This window comes from Xyrauchen texanus, chromosome 23 (genome assembly GCF_025860055.1).
Source record: "Xyrauchen texanus isolate HMW12.3.18 chromosome 23, RBS_HiC_50CHRs, whole genome shotgun sequence".
NCBI lineage: Eukaryota > Metazoa > Chordata > Actinopteri > Cypriniformes > Catostomidae > Xyrauchen > Xyrauchen texanus.
In genome coordinates, this window is record NC_068298.1 from 38192876 (window position 1) to 38210613 (window position 17738).

Below are 17738 nucleotides of genomic sequence, written 5' to 3' on the forward strand. Positions count from 1 at the left end.
TCAGAAAGTGATTCTTTCTTTCTTTTTTGACCACGCATGCGCAACATCATTTCGTTCAAGATTGAAATTACTCTGAATGTGAACTAATAATTTCTGGTTCCTGTATGTATTCCTGTACAGTTCTTCGTTCTTTTGTCACGTACCAACCACACAGGGGCTCTGTACAGGAACTAGAAATTATTAGCTGTAGAATTAATTTAGTTCTTGAAGGATAGTCCCTACTCCGTTCTGAGTCTTTAGTTCATTTGTCACATGACATGACCTCTGCATATATTCTGTATTTGAGACAGAAATTAATTCCTTTAGAATTAATTTAGTTATTGAACGAAAGGATGTAGCGCATGCGTGGTCAAAAAAAAAAAAAAGAAGAACGAATCACTCTCCGAGACAACTCGTTACTCCGGAGTCATATAAAAGATTCGTTCAAAATAAACGAATCGTTTAACGACCCATCACTAATATATAACGCTTGTAAGCGCCGCAGCAGATCACACCATGACTGTACAATATAAAATAAAGGTAGTTGGACATCGGACGTGTAGTGGATGACATGACACGTTATAAAAAATTAAAAAAACTATCGACGGCGTCCAGCTCCTACTCAGGAGGCCACTCAAATTTCTGCCGCGGCACGAGCTCAACTCGCATATTTTCCATTAAATTCGACCTAAATATGATCACGGGAGATTATTTACTCCAGCGTTGTTCATTCGTGAAGAAGGGGAAAACCATGGTAACTTTAGTGTGAACTGCTTCGACGTGCCTTGTGTCTGACACTTGTGCCGTGTCCTAAATTCTAGTCAGGTGTCCGACAGCCTTAAACCAGCAAACGTTACTAACTGTCTTCGTTAGCATATATATTTTTCTGAAATGGCTACCACTTACCTTAGTTGAAAGAGATATATGAAGGTAAAGAGATTTTCGTTGGCCAACTTGTTTGCTTAACCGTCTCTCTCTGTCTGAGCGCCAAATGTGATGTCAGTGCGCATGTGCAGCTATTACCTAGTTGTGTATCCAATATTTTATTTGCATTTGGCAGTTTTGGGCGTCAATGTATAATCATTGTAAATATTACTTTGGTATTTCCATTTAACTGTACGTATTGATCTGAGCACGAAAAAAGAAAACACCAAGTAGCAAACTGAATTATATGTCACTTTTTGTAGTAGAAAGTCCAACACAGTACTCAATTGTAGAAAGTACTCCAATAACCGTGACACTTTATACAAGTTTTCAGTGCAATTCAGTCTATCCAATAATCAGCTATTCTTGCAGAAATGTACATGTCCGGCCTGATTCGAGCACACCTAAAATAATGTAGAAATATTGTACATATTGTAATTGCACTGCACTATTTGTGTAGGCACACTGGACGTTTTCATTTGTGAGCTGTAACACAACAGCCCTGGCAAAAACAGAGGCGGGTCCTTTAAGAGAGGAGTGCGGGTGAGACGCATTGTCTCCCGAAGTCCTCGCAAGCCAATGGAAAGGCGTGTGACAGAGTTTGGGCAGAGGGGGTTTGTCTCACCTGCTCGAAATCACTTCGAGGCGCACGAACAGGACATTTTCAACTTGTGACAATTAATATGCACGTATCAGACAGTTAACACTTTAGCTACTTCAGATAGCAGTGACGCTCTCGAGTCTGGGCCGTGCGCCTTTCTGAGCAACACGCCAGAAAAGCGTCAGTCAGTTTTCTTTTCGGCAACTTGGCAACTCATCACTCCAACAAGGATTTAACAGTGAGCGCGCGCGAAGCGCATTTCTATTGCTGACTTGATTTTGTAGGTATCATAATGGAACTGAAAAAGAGCCAGATGCAATGTAAGTAAGTGTGGGATAATGTTGATTGAATCGCCTTCTTCAGTCGTGCTGGACTCACTGTGATTTCTGATTCTCTATGTTTGGACATCAAATGGCAGCGGTATAAACTGCATGGGCTCCGAGAGCTTGGAGGAAGAATATTTGTTAAAAAAAAAATATCTATATCTATATCTAGGCTATATATATATATATATCTATATCTATATCTATATCTATATCTATCTATATATATATATCTATATATATATAGATATATATATATATATAGGCCTATATATCTATATATATTCTATACGTTGGGGATTTTGGGGAATAAGCAATCTTGCGTTGAAATTTTAGGAATAAAACATACAGACTGTGTTCTGTAACACACAGAACCGCGACAATGGAGCACACGGGAATCGAAGAGGTGAACCAGACCCACCAGCAGCACGAACCCATCAGTTTTGGAATAGATCAGATTCTGAATGGCTCGGATCAGCCGAGCAGCTGCATGTTGCCGAGCAGAATCGGTGACTCGGACTACTCGCTCGCACCTAACGTCTACAACGGCTACAACAGCGTGTACAATCCGGCCTGCTCGATGGCGGCGGGACTGGCGGGTTCTTACAACGTTAACATGAACATGAATGTGAGCATGAACATGAACGTTAACGTGAACTCAGGGAATGCAGGCGGTGTCATCCGCGTCCCGGCCCACAGACCCATGCCACCCGCTCCTCACCCGCCTACATCTGCCCATCCACCGGGCATCTCGGCGGGGATACCCACAGTGCCCAGCATGGGTAACCCCTCCAGCTTCACGTTCCCCTGGATGGAGAGCAGCAGAAGATTTGCGAAGGATCGGTTGACCGGTAAGAATTTGTTATTTGCAGAATTGTTTTTGTATTGCCCACAGAAGACTTTCTTAGATTCCTGCTTGCGTCCGAGAAAAAAAAAAAAAAAAAAAGTATAATTGTGACAAACATATAGGAGGACGGACACTTTATTTTGTTATATTACATTGCCCGGTTTGTTACAATTCAGTGCAGTATTAGCTCCGAATCAATGCATCTCTATGATAATGAAGGAGAACATTTGATAAAACCTGATTAAACATAAATCGATTTAGATTTTCATACCAATTACCAAACTGATCAGCAGCAGTTCATTTTATAATAACAGTAGGCCTAATGTTCATGCAGTATGAAATAATAAAAGCACACAACAACAATAAAAACAATAACAACAAAAATGATTAGTAATAAAAGGTAATGCATAACAAATAAACATTTGAAAAATTTAGTCTCAAGATTCCATTAATATAGAGTACAAAATTATTATTATTGTTATTATTATTATTATTGATAAAGGGGCCATTATCCTGTTTAATCGAAAAAATTATTTCATAATAAAAAAGTAATAAAATAGATTTTTAATAGTCTTTCTTTCTTTCTTTCGCTTTCCATTTGCACCGAAATATTAAAGAAATAATCATTCAAAATATTCTGCTCTTTTACGAAAAGTCACGTTTATATCAAATTTGTACTTTATTTGTAAAGTAGGCCTATTTTTGTTTCTAGACTAAATGTATTTGATTATTTTTATATATATAGGCTAATATATATATATATATATATATATATATATATATATATATATATATAGTGATAATTTTTATTGCCATAATTAAAGGCTTACATTTAGGTTGAGGATTTACAGTCAAAACATTTGTAACCGTTTTTATTTTTTCTTTCTTCGTAAATGGAACACTAATTGCGCTTGAATTATTATCGGAAATATTTTCGGGAGCACAGATGTAACACCAACATCATTTCGGCCTATGTTATGCTCCTTGTATTGCACATAAAACACAATGCCTTTCAAAAGCACAATTTCTTCCGATCAGCTGCATCTGTGTGTTTCCTGAGAGCGATTTATGTCCGTATTCTGGAGCTACAGTCTCTTTTGGCCTTTTGGACACATGAATTGCACAGTGGATCTAAATGTTGCCAGACGTCACCAGTAGTTATGCGTGATGGCATGTTGACAAATCATTTTAATCTACGCAACCGTGATACCATATATATTCAAAAGAGCCCGATTTGGAATAACATTTCCGAATAGAACAATAAAAGCACGTATACTCCTGAAGGACAGCCTGACAAACGCACACTATAAAAGATCACTGAAGATAATTATCTATTGCATAAGGAGTTATTCTTTAATTAACGATTATTAAATCTCAGATAAGAGAAAATGAGTTGTGTTTGCGTCTAGTCTGCAAAGCCGTAGCATCCTCTCATGCTTTCCATTTGGTCAGTTCACGTCTTCAAATGACGTCACTCATATAGTGAGATGAAAATGAAGAAGAATATGGATTTCTGCGCATTAAATATTCAGAATTCCACTCTATTCTTATTAATTATTCAAATGAGGGAATGATATGTCAACTGCAGAAGCTCTTTTGTAAATATGCTTATCAAATTTTACTCATAGTCACTTTGGGCCACTCATTTATTATATTTGATCTCCTCCGCGCTTTGAAAGGCACTGGTTGCAAGGCAACGCAGGGCCATTTTTATTACTATTATTATTATTATTATTATTATTATTATTATTATTATTATTATTATTTTAGCTAAACTAAATTAAATTTATTATTATTATTATTATTTTAGCCAAACTAAATTCAATTAATTATTATTTTAATTATTTTAGCTAAACTAAATTAAATGAATAATACTAATAATATTTATTATTATTATAATAGTAGTAGTTGTAGTAGCCTATTAATATTATTATTATTAATAATAATAATATTATACTTTATTGTTTATAGGATTATTCCACTCAAAGAAAATATTTTAGCCTATTTTTAAGATTTACGCATTTTGATTAACAGCTTATTAAATTGAGTTTACTAAATTATATTAATAAAACTTGAATAAATATCTACTTTTATAAATAAATTTATTTTATTCAGGCGCGATGCCTGTGAAATTGGTTTCTGATTTTTCCATCTATTTTTTCCATCAGCTTGATTTGCACGTCTGCATTTCATCACAAGTGTCACGGTGCGTATAGGTGCACGAACAGGCCTGGGACGATACACTGCAGGCCGGACATATCATTCCCGATTGGGAGGCGATGAAAGGCTATACCACATGTTTTTTTGTTAATTGACTCCTTGGCAGTTTTCAAGTTTATGAAAGTCCAGAAATGCATACACAGATCAGTCGCTCAAGTCAATAAACACAGTTGGTTTGGTGAAGGCGGGCCGCCTTATCCGTTTCAAATGATCTTTACGCGCGACTTTGCTGTCCCCATAAACAGCATTGGTAACAACAGGTATACAAGTCTATAAATAAAATAACAGCTGTTATTGATAATTGTCATCGAAATAATACTGTCTACACAGTAGCAAGCGCATGGCTGTATTACTTTCCCTTATGTCTGGAATGGCACAGCCGCTTGCACTGATTCACGCAACGCTATATTCATCAGTGGATACATTTATTTTACAGAGCAGTATTACTGGTGACGGTGGGGCCGAGCTGCATCACAACAAAGGGCAGGTGATAGTCGTAATCTGATATCACTGGCCTTGGAGAAATTGAAAAATGAAATTGCGTGTGTATGGCGCTCTGTCTGAGATGACAATAATGATCTTTCCCACCCATAAATACAAATGATTATGAAACTGAGACGGGGCCGCGTAGCCATGGAGACACAGTGTCTAAAGGGAAATACGACCGTCACTGGCGGCTCTGGAGCGGACGGTTTATGGCATTTCATGACAATTATTGTATTTTATTCGAAATTTCAATTCCCAGCATGATGGGAAATTTAAAGGCGCATTCTGTTTTGCCTCACCGCGCGTAAATAGCGACAAATGCCCATGTTAGATTTCAATATCTCACTTTGAATCCATTACATGTGTATTTATTAGATTGCTACAAAGGTAATATTCTCAGTGGGGAAGGCAGGCGCTGTCGCATGAAGGTGATATCACGAATAACTGATTTTATTACTGTCCACATATTCTCGAAGGCAAGCTTTGCCTTTTTTTTTGACGCGCTCACGATACATTTTATTACGCAGACACATCATTTAGAATTCCCTGCTGTCGAGAGAGAACACGGGATTGTTTTTGCTTCCAGTTGACCCACATCTGTATTTGTGGGGGAGTGGAGGTGTCTTGGAAATGTATAATTCGTTTTCTTTTGCACATACCTGACAAAACAGATCAAATAAAGCTGTGACAGCACACCAAAAACCCTCACTTCAACGTTTAGTCCATAGATAACGCCATATAATTCACCTTTTTAACGCGTTTCCCAATTACAGTCCTCATCACGCCGAGCAATGTGATTAATTGATGACTACACGTGCCGCCTGTCACTCAAAATCAGCGCTTTAATTACAAACAATCTAATTACGCACAGGAATGAAGAGTCTATGCGCTTAATCCAATCACAAGCCCTTTTACTTGCTTGCCCAATAAAAAGATGACAAACTAACCATCCAGTGATCGAGGCATTTGGGATGTCCTGATCAAAATTATACTATAGTCTAGGCATAAATAAAACCATGACCCCTTGTTATTTCCCATTAACAGCAATGCAATTAAGCTGGCTTTAGGTGATGCATGTGTAAGTTTAGTTATTTCTCAAATATAATTCCTGACTGACTGCATCTCTGAGAATGACCTAAACAGATTCAATGTCAGACCTTGAGGAATCCCTGTACGACTAGTGTGAACTTAATAGAAGTTCTTTTGAGAGTCATCAACAGCCCGAGATGTGAATCTTGAATTACACAAGGGCGTGAATGAATGTAGTTGAGTGTTGTGAGAAGCCAAGAACAGACATTTTCAGGTCATGGTATTATCTGAACTCTCCCCCTGTCTTCTCACATGGGCAGCCAACCATTGCCAGACCCAAGTTCAGTCCAGCAACAAGAATCACATTACTCAAACATAAACATCTTGGTCGAGGTTTACTTGATAAAAACAGGTTTTCCACACAGTGGAGTGTTGAACAGACATGTTCTCCAGTTACTCTGTCATTCTGGTCTTATGCTATTTTCTTTGTGATGGACAAACAATTTCAATGGCAGTGCCTATATGAAGTATGTAATTGAACATTCTGCTTTAAGGCATTTATTGCATTGGTGTCTGACGTTTTGCATTTCATTGATTTTTTTTCTCATTTGGTCACAGAATTGTGTAGGCTATTATCAAAAGTCTCTGATAAATTACACTAAACACACTGTAAATAGTAATAGTAATCTCAAATTGTAAAAAAAAAATAGTTTACTCAACTCTTACGTTAACTAGTTTTAATGAAGTTACCATTACTCTCTAAATCTTAAAGTTGTCATTAATAAAACATTTAAGTGGTGCTGTAAACAGTACTTGAAATGTCACATTTTGGAATCATAACTTAAATATTTATATTCTTTAAAGTTTGACTTTGAGTACTACAAACTCAAAATTATGACATACAAAATTGTGGCTGTGTGGAATACCCATAAGCCCTTGCTCTTGAATAATTTGTGTATATTTTGTCAAAACAAGGGAACTTATGTAGAAAATATATTTATTTTAATTTTAAAATGTATCTAGGGATATTTCTTATCACTATTATTGTTGTTATGTTGTAGCTGGTTGATAATTGAGATTTGCGTGAAAATGTTTCCTGTGCACTGTAAAGTTAGCAGACCTAAAATCAGATTTTGATTTTGTACAACTCCTGCATGTTGATTTTTTTTAACTTGAAATATTACTCACTCATGCATTATAATGGTACTTAACTTTAAATTCAACTCTTTGGCTGAACTTATAATCATCATGCTCAACTTAAATATGGCAAGTAGAACCTAGCTAGAACAAGCTAGTACTGTGGATGTTAGCATGCTGAATGCATGCTAATTGCATGCTATGATTAGCATAGCACTTGCTCAACAAGTGTATTTACTGTGACTAATCTAATATTGTACCTGTCCTCAAACTAATCTCAAGCTCCACTATTCACCATAATGGTAACCCCCCAAAACTTTAACACGACAGGAACTCTTCTAAACAACACAACAGAATATTAAACACTAACAAGTATCTCCCTTTACATTCATCTTGCACAAAGACACATTATATAACACTTAATTTTATTATTTACTCTCCCTGAGTGCCATATAAAGCATGATGGGAAATAAAAATCCCCATTCAGTTAAATTTAAAGAGACAAGTTAATTAAACTCATAACATTGAACAATTCAGGTTACTTAAATGGTTTAAGTTTCGGGAACTCAAAAGAAAGAGAAGGTTCTAAATACTCATCAATGTTCATTTATTTGAACTAATTTGTATTATTGAATTTTTCCCTACTGAAAACAATTAATTATGTTGAGCATTAGGGTTTACAGTCTGGTGAACTTGGAGCCTGTTCAATTTTAGCCATTCTTCTTTACTCAATTGTACTTTACAAAAGTGCAGATTTATGTGCACTATGAAGTACTGAGTAGAATCCAGTGTGCCATATGGTTAACCTAGAGTCCAGTCATAATTTCTTAACACTGTATAAGACATGTTATAAACCAATTTAAATAATTAAATCAAACAACGATACTTTAATCACAGATGAGTTAAGTTTACTTGTAACTTGTCAATGTTACTTAAAAAATAAAGTTTAGTGTACTTGAGCCAAATAAGTTTATTAACTTAGAAAAAGCATGTAAACCTACAGTCTCTGAGTAAGGTCAACTAATTCGATTTTACAGGGCAAGTGTCACTATGAACATTTTTCTTCAAATGTCCAATTTTAATTTTGGCTTTTACTGCAACATAGTAGAGTAACGCTTGTTTCCCAAACCAGCACATAGATCACTTATTATAAAGTTAAATTAAATGCTTCATTACAGGAGCTGTCCAGTCCAAATGTGCGGATCACTTTGGAAAATACGTCCAGTTTTTATGTTCACAACATGGAAATAATATGGAAATACTAACAAACATGGAAGCTGTTTGAAACCTTGAAATATGAACTATTACAGAATTTAATTATAGAAATAGTGATGGCTTTAGAAAGACGGAGCTTTGGATGAATTGATTCTCAATAATACAGATTAATGAAAGTGATGCAATAAATTCAAGTTATGTGAATGTACACGATGTGAATCATACTCACGTAGTTTTCAGGCTGCAAGTGTTTTGGCTGGAAACTGAACAAATGCACACAGAACAGGATTAAAATGAAAACTACTCATTGGCCTGTCTCAATATCAATAGATCATCTGGTTAGTTTAAGGTAATGTGTACTTGTAGCATTTAAACTGCTATTTCACAACATGCAATTGGTTACTGCCAATTTGAACCAACCATTGGAGGAAGAAAGAAGAGGAGGAGTGTGAAGAGAGAGAGAAAGATAGATAGATAGAGAGAGAGACTGAGAGAGAGAGAGAGAGAGAGAGAGAGAGAGTCTCTCATTGCACACTCTCAATCTATTCTCCTCTGTTCAAATTTTTCGACTTGTTCGGTTTATTCAACATATTTTTATCCTCTGAAATGGTTTCCAATTGCTTTCTATTGATCAAAATATATTAATACAATTTATTAAATGTCCCATTGTCTTTAATATACTGCGAAAGATGCCAGAAAGATATGTTTAAGTTGCATTTAATGGACTTAAGAGCGGTTCAAAGCTCTCGTTAATTTACAAACGTTTTTATGAACTACTTAAACAACAATACTTTTGGGAAACACGCTTTAAAGATTAAGTACTACTTAAGTGCTAATAACTTTCTACTTAGTGCTTCGGGAAAACACAGACCTTGTTTGTAAACCATGAATAATGGATGAATGATAGGCCTACATGTGAGCTGAATGTGAAATAGATTTTTCAATTCACGTTTATTTGCATTTTGTTTGAAATACTGTAAAGCCAAAATACAGCTTGTCCATGTCTGTGCTGAAGTTAAGGGTGCTATATGCCTCAGTAAAATTATTTTATTGTTGTTTTGCATCTTTATATAAAAAATGACTTAAAAATAAATGCATTTGAAAGGAAAGGCACAGGTTTATGAACACATTTGTGACACACTTCATTATACCTTTCATTAATGGGCTAGATCATTACCAAACATCGGCTTATGCTGATTTTTTATTAATAACACATCAATACTTTGTGTTCTTTCAATTTTGAACATGTATGAAAATATATGCAAATTCCAATTCCAAATTCCATGATTTCCAATCATGTATATATCTACATTACATTTAAGTGTAGCATTATTTCACGAATGTTTGTGAGTGTTATTAATAAAACTGTCACTACAGTGTCTTTTTTATTATTATTTCAGCTGCCCTTTCACCCTTCTCCGTGACTCGACGAATCGGCCACCCGTACCAGAACCGAACTCCGCCGAAACGGAAAAAGCCCCGCACGTCATTCAGCCGCCTGCAAATCTGTGAGCTGGAGAAACGGTTCCACCGGCAGAAATATCTGGCGTCAGCGGAGCGCGCAACGCTCGCCAAGGCCCTGAAAATGACAGACGCTCAGGTCAAAACCTGGTTTCAGAACAGGAGAACAAAATGGAGGTGGGTGAAAATGTTTTTGTTAAAAGTAAATAAATAATCAGTCCCATCCATCTGTCAAAAAAAACAAAAATAGTATCTGAGTGAATCTCACCAAAATGTGTCTAGGCCACATTTCATATAGGCCTTCATTTAATCAAGATTTTGAACATAGTAAAATGATTGTGGATGGGGTGGGCTTGTACATAGCCTACTTAATTGTCATGACAACATAATAGTCAATAATTAATAATAATAATAACAGTAATTCATTGTCTAATAGCATACCTTTTGTATTCTTTGCTGGTTGTTATTTTTCCCTTTTTCCTGTGCTACCTTTGACAATTAATTTGATGAAAGCTTTAATGGTTCTGTTCACTTTAGCTTTAAAATCCAATTGTTTTAGCATGTATTGGTGTTTCAGACCTGTTTTGTTGCTAATGGATGTTTATAAGTTCCAATAGCCTCTGATTTAGTACCAAATGAGTTTAATTCAAGAGGGCATTCTGGGCCTACTGGAATAATGCCACTGTGGATTTGCTGAGGTTAGCATTTTAGTTGTTTATTTCACATTGGACATCAAGTGCCTTGACCAAGCAGAAATGTTGGAGCTCTTAAAAGGCTCTGGCAACTTGCTGTCCATGCACTATATACTTCTGAATAATTGAGAGTGTGTCCATCCTTTCCCCATAATCTACTCAACCTTTTGCCGTTGTCTCTTTTGGAGCAAATAAGTGCCCAATCTAATTAAGAATGGGCTTACTTACCTTTGGTCATACCAACAGGCTGCAATAGGTGGACAAGAGCTTGTTGAACATGATTTATTCATAATGACGCTGAGTCATGGCCTTTAACAAATACAAATGCATTATGGTTGTTTTAGTATGCCTACTCTTCAATATTTATGGTGCTCATCTTAATTCAACAATTATCTGGATCTGCTGAAAGCTGCTGGGAAATATTCATTAGCACAGTCACTTCTGTGTATTGTCAAATTTGCAAAGCTTCAAATGGCCTTGAATGAAATGCAACTTCCAACTGAAATGAAACTGGCCAATTAGAATATCAACAACAACTGCAATCAATCACTTCCAAAGTAAGATGAAAATTCATTGATTTTATGACTAAAGTCAAAATGTGCAAATCAACCTAACTACACAAGGTTGCACCAACTAAAGTAGACCATCAGATCAAGTAGAAATAGTTCTGAACAAATGCACGTAAACAGAATATGTGATACGAGTAATCACATAGGCCTACTGTACAACATAAAATACATTATTTTAATTCCATGTTTTCCTGTTTTGTCATTGCAAGTATGGTATTTGGCCATATGTACTGGGACACTCTGAGAATGAAGGATGTATTTGTGTGTCAACCATAAGGTTAACAAGTCCGTGATCAAATGAGCCGAGTGCAATCACATTACAGTGATGCATTTAGCTGTGAGTGTGGCTAATGGACGCCAGGCAGCAGGTATGGAGCAACGATTGGGCCCTCATGGTGGACAGATTTTGTCTTGGTGAATGAAGTCATTTGCAACCTGGTCTGGATGATTTCATGAATCATGGACAGCTCCCTGAAATTTAAATTCTTTTTGACATACATTTTGTAATTTCAGTTAGTTTCAGGATCCATTATTTACATTGGACATCAAATAGCTACCTAACACACTAGTCACTTACAAACATAACACATATTTAATATTTGGGTCATGTTTTCTTTTAACTTGAATAGTTTTGTTCACGGTTTTCAGGGATGAGTGTCTGTAACGTGACCTGTCCATGTTGGCTGATCATGTTCAGCTACAGTAGCTTCATTACAGTAGTGTTCATTAATGATTAATACGTTATTGACAAATGCATTATAAATCATTGATATGCAGTTATAACAACATGAATAAAAAGTATAAAATTTATAATTAGTATACAAATTATGATTTTCATGCAATATTTGCCAAATAGTGAGCATTTAACTTACATGTTATAAATGCTTTATAAACACACGTATTAAACCTATATTAATCAAAAACATATAATTCCCTAATTCATGATTTATGTCACAATGCAGGAAATATAGACCATTATTAGTGAGATTACAAAGAGGAATCATGTCATTTTGCAACAGTCCGATTTGTGTTTATATACATTACTGTAATATCTTGATTCACTTGTATTGTCACTTTCCTTGTCACGTGAAGCAACTCCGAGTGCTGTCCTAACTTAACTAGTCCTAGTTACGTAAAGTCCTCTGCAAAAACACTTTTCACTGAACTTCTGCTGAACTTCATATGCATAGATTTCTAATGTTGGCAACTCCTTAATAAATGCTTAATGTGCATCTACTTTACCTTAAGGTACATTTTCATAGGTTTTTAATGTTGAATAAGTGCTATTAAGCATTTAGAACATGATGTATAATGGCTCACTATTTGGAAATATTGCATGACAGTCACCCTTTTTATTCATGTTGTTATAAATGCATACACATAATTTATAATGCATTTGTAAATAAGTTATTGGTTGATAACTAAACCCTTAATAAACCCTTAACAAAGAGAACATTCATGAAAAGTGTTACCAAATGATTCATAACGTTAGATCTATAGAGCAGGTCCTCGGACCAGTAAAAAAAGGATTTAGTGTAAAATATGTAGCACATGGTTAATTGCACTGGTTTCAACAGATATTGATTTGTCATTACCTATTGTGTAGTATAAGGACTATCTGTTTTGGTCACTGCTCCAATACGCTGCTCATGTTGAAGTATGATGTATTATTAAAAGTAAAGAACCATTAACATTTAAAATGACTTAAGTCATAACACACACATTGTTATTTTTCTTAAAGGCACAACATCCCTTTTTTTGCACGAGGAGTGCTCAGATCTCTCATGGTAATTAAAACCAGCCTAAGACCTGCACGACATAAACATGTTAGATCACATAATCTGCTTTCGTATTTGAAAAGGGTCTCTGTCACCACACATTATGTTGACTTCTGTCATGCATCTCTGATGACAGGAGGCAGACCGCTGAGGAGAGGGAGGCAGAGCGACAGCAAGCCAACCGTCTGATGTTGCAGCTCCAACAGGAGGCTTTTCAGAAGACTCTGAGTCAACCACTTCAACAAGACCCTCTCTGCCTACACAACACCTCGCTTTATGCACTGCAGAACTTACAGCCCTGGGCAGAGGACAACAAGGTGACCTCCGTCACCTCAGTTGCATCTGTGGTGTGACCCACACCTCTCATATGTACAAGTTAATTGAGGAAGGATTTTGTAGTCCAGTTTAAAAAGCATTATAGGATGCTAATTTTAACTTAATTTGGTTGGATCACAGACATTTTCACTTGGACTCATTTCAAGAGCATCTGTACAAAGCCATAAAGTCTTTTTTAATGAAAATGTAGAAGAGATCTCACTTTGTAAAAAACTATATTTTCCAATCATATGCGGTAAAGAATCATTCAATTTCAATGATTTTCGATTGGATCAGCTTTGACCCTGAAATACAATCACTAGAGTCTAGTAACAGATTAAACTGAACTGTATTTTTGTGTTTTTGTTTATTGCTCAAACATTTTCAAGAATATGTGTTATTAAAGCCTTGGGATGGAACTATATATTCCAATTAAAATGGAGTAATATTCCAATTCACATTTTTATTCCCAACTGAATCTGATTGGTCATTTGCTCATCCCTTACGCAACGTTCTCGTTCCTCTTTTCTTCAGCTATCCATCTAAGAGAGGGAGGGGCTATGTCCTTTCCAACCCAATACTGCAAAGCTGTCTGATGAATTTCACCCATCAAGATGGCTGTTTGTCTACGTGCCATTTGGCATCAAGGAGACTGACTCAACCCCAGACTTGTTCACTCTTGTTCCTTTTGTGTGTGTTTTTTTTTTTGTTGGACTTTGTAAGATGTGTTTGTGATGCATGTTCTTGACACTTCCTGTATGAAGAGACAAACTAAAAACTGGTAGCTCTGTCACACTGGAGTCCTCCTAAGATGCACTTTGGAAGCAATTACGAGGCACTCTCTCTGGATTCTTCATGATGTGACATTTAAAGGCGTTTTATATTAAAAAGAATTGTGACTTCTAAAAAGATTCTGTTGAAGAAATTTTCTTTTGTTCCCAAGACCCAGGTTCACATCCGCATTGAAACCAGGAAGTCACGTTTTCATAATCAGTGACGAACATGATTCAGAGGTTGCATGTTGAATGTTCCCTTTAACATTACATTTTTACTCCTCTGATGTTTAGGTTTAGGTTTGGGGTTTGGGTTGCGGGTTTCAGTTTTTAAAATATGCATTCCTCTTCACTGTATTACATCCTGTACTTCGGAAACAACACGCTTCCCAACTCATGTTTGGCAACCCTCTGTCAAATGGAGCTCACACATGCACATACGCAGAACAACACTTACCGATTTGGCCACTGGGGGGCAGTGTTTCGGTTTTGGTAAGCACAGAATGATTTTACCTGAAGAAAAGTCAACGACTGTTTCCGATTTCTAGTCTAAATAGTTTAGTGCTCCTTTGCAATAGTTTGCAATTAGTTTGGGTTACCTCGCAATAAATTAACTAGGGTTTAACTACAATACCCATACTTGAATAATGGGATTTGCAGTAAATCTATAGTAACCATAACATTTTCCATGGTTTTACCACAATATCTATACTTTATCTAAACTATTGTATTTGTGAATATAGGCCTATATCATGTGTGAATAATAACATAGTAATAATACAGAAAAACGAAAACAATATGAATAAAAATAATAACCTTTCTGGCAAAAAATTAATAAATAAAAAAGTAATTTAAAAAATGATAACTACAGTATTGCTAAAGTAAATTCATGGTTAATTTAGCTTTTTTTTTTTTTGTGGCAAGAACCATGGTTTTTAAGACATGTAACACAAATTAAAAGCATTGTATTTTAGTATCCATGGATTTACTACAGTAAAACTACCCAAACCAAAAATGAAAATTCTCTTAACATTTAATGCCATCCCAGATGTGTATGACTTTCTTTCTTCTTTTGAACTCAAATTAGGATTTGTAGAATAATATTTCACCTCTCTATGCCCATATAATGCAAGTAAACTTTTATATATATATATATATATATATATATATATATATATATATATATATATATATATATATATATGATTTCATATGATCATATGATTATGATTTTTTTTCCCCAGAATGATTGTGATTTTTATTACCACAGTTTTGGTTTTCTTTATTGTTATTCTGGTTTTACCATGAATATCATAATTCATATATGGTTACTGCAGTCAAACCATGTTTTTTGTTGTGGTTACCATGTAGCCATACTTTACCAGTTCAACTGTTGTTACTATTGCAAAACCATGGTTAAACTTTATGAAAATTAACCATTGTTTTACTACTGTGACAATGGTTTTACAATTGCAAAAATATAGTAATGACAAAATAAACCATTCTTACTACAGTCATGGTTGCTACAATATTACCATAGTAATACCATGAATGGCAGGTTTCACATTACATCAAATAATGGCAGCTGAAGGAGGGACAGACCCACACAATTACATGCATACCATCAAAACACTAAACAGGGCAGAGGCTTACCAGCATGGAGAAGCTAATTACAAACACTATCTGTCCTGGAAAGCACCAAACATGTCTCTCTCTCTCTCACACACACACACACACACACACACACACACACACACACACACACACACACACACACAAGTATCCAAAAATGATGTGATAATGAGCACAGCACAACACACAGTGAGGAAAAAACACCACCAGTCACAGAAATGGAAGCCAGTCTCCCTGCTGCAAACACCTAGATACTGTAAAAGGTAAGACAAAAAAAAAATTGAAATGATCAACAACATTTGGACACCACATAGGCAGTCAATGAATGACATTGCTACCCAATCACTAAAAAACAGGGAGGTGACAGCTTATCCTGCCACACATGGATAACTATATGGATACTACAGTATTGCTGTAATAAAATCATGGTTTTTGTACTGAAAAAACTGTTACTACAGATGTTACAATAATATTACTACATTACTGTAGTAAAGCCATGGTTAATTAATTGAAAGGGAACCTAATTTTTACCCTGTCCTCGAAGGGGCTCTAAACCAAACTTAACTGCACAGATAATGATTTCTTTCTGTCAGGTTTCCAGAACAATGGCATTGGTCAGAGAAACAGATAGACCAGCCCCAAAATCACTGAAACATTGTTTCACCAAAAAATTTATATGATAAATAAATACAAATTATATTGAAAACAAATAAACAGCAATGTTTTTAAAGTGCCACAGTGTTAACAATTTTGGGGAAAATTAACATACAAATAGCTTACTTATAGTTGTTTCTCCATATTTAGCTGTGATAGAAAAAGTTTCACAGCAACATGAAACTAAATTATAACAAACACACTGCACCATGAGTTTTTATCAGCTATATTTAGATTCCAGATCATTATTCATTGTCAGCGTCTAATAACTTGTTGGTGAGAGACTGCGAGTGCAGTTTTTAGTTCCTGACATGTATTTTGGAGGCATTTATCACCCATGTCCACCTAGACACTGTTGGGGCGTAAACAACTGATGAGATCTTTGTGAGCCAAGACAGCAGTCAAAACAGGAGTTTCCTCTCTGGTTACCACAGAAGAGTGATATCAGGGTAACTCAGGGAGAGGATGTGGAATCATAGCAGTTTTATTCACAGTAAATGAGCCTTTACCTTCTGCTCTACACATGGCTGCATGTCCCAGGAAATGCTAAAGAGGTAAACTGATTACAACTCTCCACAGCCTGTGGCTCTCACAAAAACAAGCACAAATAAGCTGGCACCATGGCTGAAAAACATGCATCTTTTAATGGGGAAAAAAAATATTGTTTCAGATGTGTGTGTTTTATTCGACCCATTATAAAATGAGTTACAAATAAAATCCAGTTCTGTTCTATGACTGAGTAGGTGAATTAACTGGTTAATTGCATATTCTGGGTTCAATACAAGATAAGCTCAATCAACAGCATTTTTGACATAATATTGTTTACCACAAAAAAATAATTTTAAAGCAAGAATCTGGGTTACAATGAGGCATGTAGGGAATTACATATATAATTTAGTTTTAACGGACGGAGTCAGTTAAAATGCAGTATTTCTCACACCATAATATATAAGTTAATTTGTTATGCTAAATTAAGAAGGGAATTTTTTGGGGTCTCGAAATATGTGAGCTGTGAGAAATGAACTACATTAAACTGTCCTTATTAGGTAATTAAATGTATAGTGGAATTAGACAATCCGACAATCATTATATATGAGATAAAT

At 35.6% G+C, this 17738-nt stretch overlaps 1 protein-coding gene across 2 annotated transcripts; it reads left to right on the forward strand.

Annotated features, from left to right (window-relative positions):
- Positions 1-1520: 1520 nt before the first annotated feature.
- On the forward strand, positions 1521-14470 carry LOC127617229 (T-cell leukemia homeobox protein 1-like). Of its 2 annotated transcripts, none has more exons than XM_052089167.1 (4): positions 1521-2678; positions 10162-10399; positions 13398-13578; positions 14111-14470. In XM_052089167.1, the coding sequence occupies exons 1-4, from the start codon at positions 2210-2212 to the stop codon at positions 14120-14122; spliced, it is 900 nt and encodes a 299-aa protein (XP_051945127.1). In that variant the 5' UTR covers positions 1521-2209; the 3' UTR covers positions 14123-14470. The 2 variants fall into 2 exon arrangements, with proteins under 2 accessions (XP_051945127.1, XP_051945126.1); XM_052089166.1 differs by lacking the exon at positions 14111-14470 and having other exon boundaries at positions 1521-1824; positions 2200-2678; positions 13398-13614.
- Positions 14471-17738: the final 3268 nt, after the last annotated feature.

What these genes read in the sequence shown, in the direction of transcription:
- LOC127617229 (XM_052089166.1), top strand. Translation starts at nt 2,210, where the DNA reads ATGGAGCACACGGGAATCGAAGAGGTGAACCAGACCCACCAGCAGCAC. An exon ending in TGCGAAGGATCGGTTGACCG is followed by an intron (nt 2,679 to 10,161) that starts GTAAGAATTTGT and finishes TTATTATTTCAG; the next exon opens with CTGCCCTTTCACCCTTCTCC. An exon ending in AACAGGAGAACAAAATGGAG is followed by an intron (nt 10,400 to 13,397) that starts GTGGGTGAAAAT and finishes CTCTGATGACAG; the next exon opens with GAGGCAGACCGCTGAGGAGA.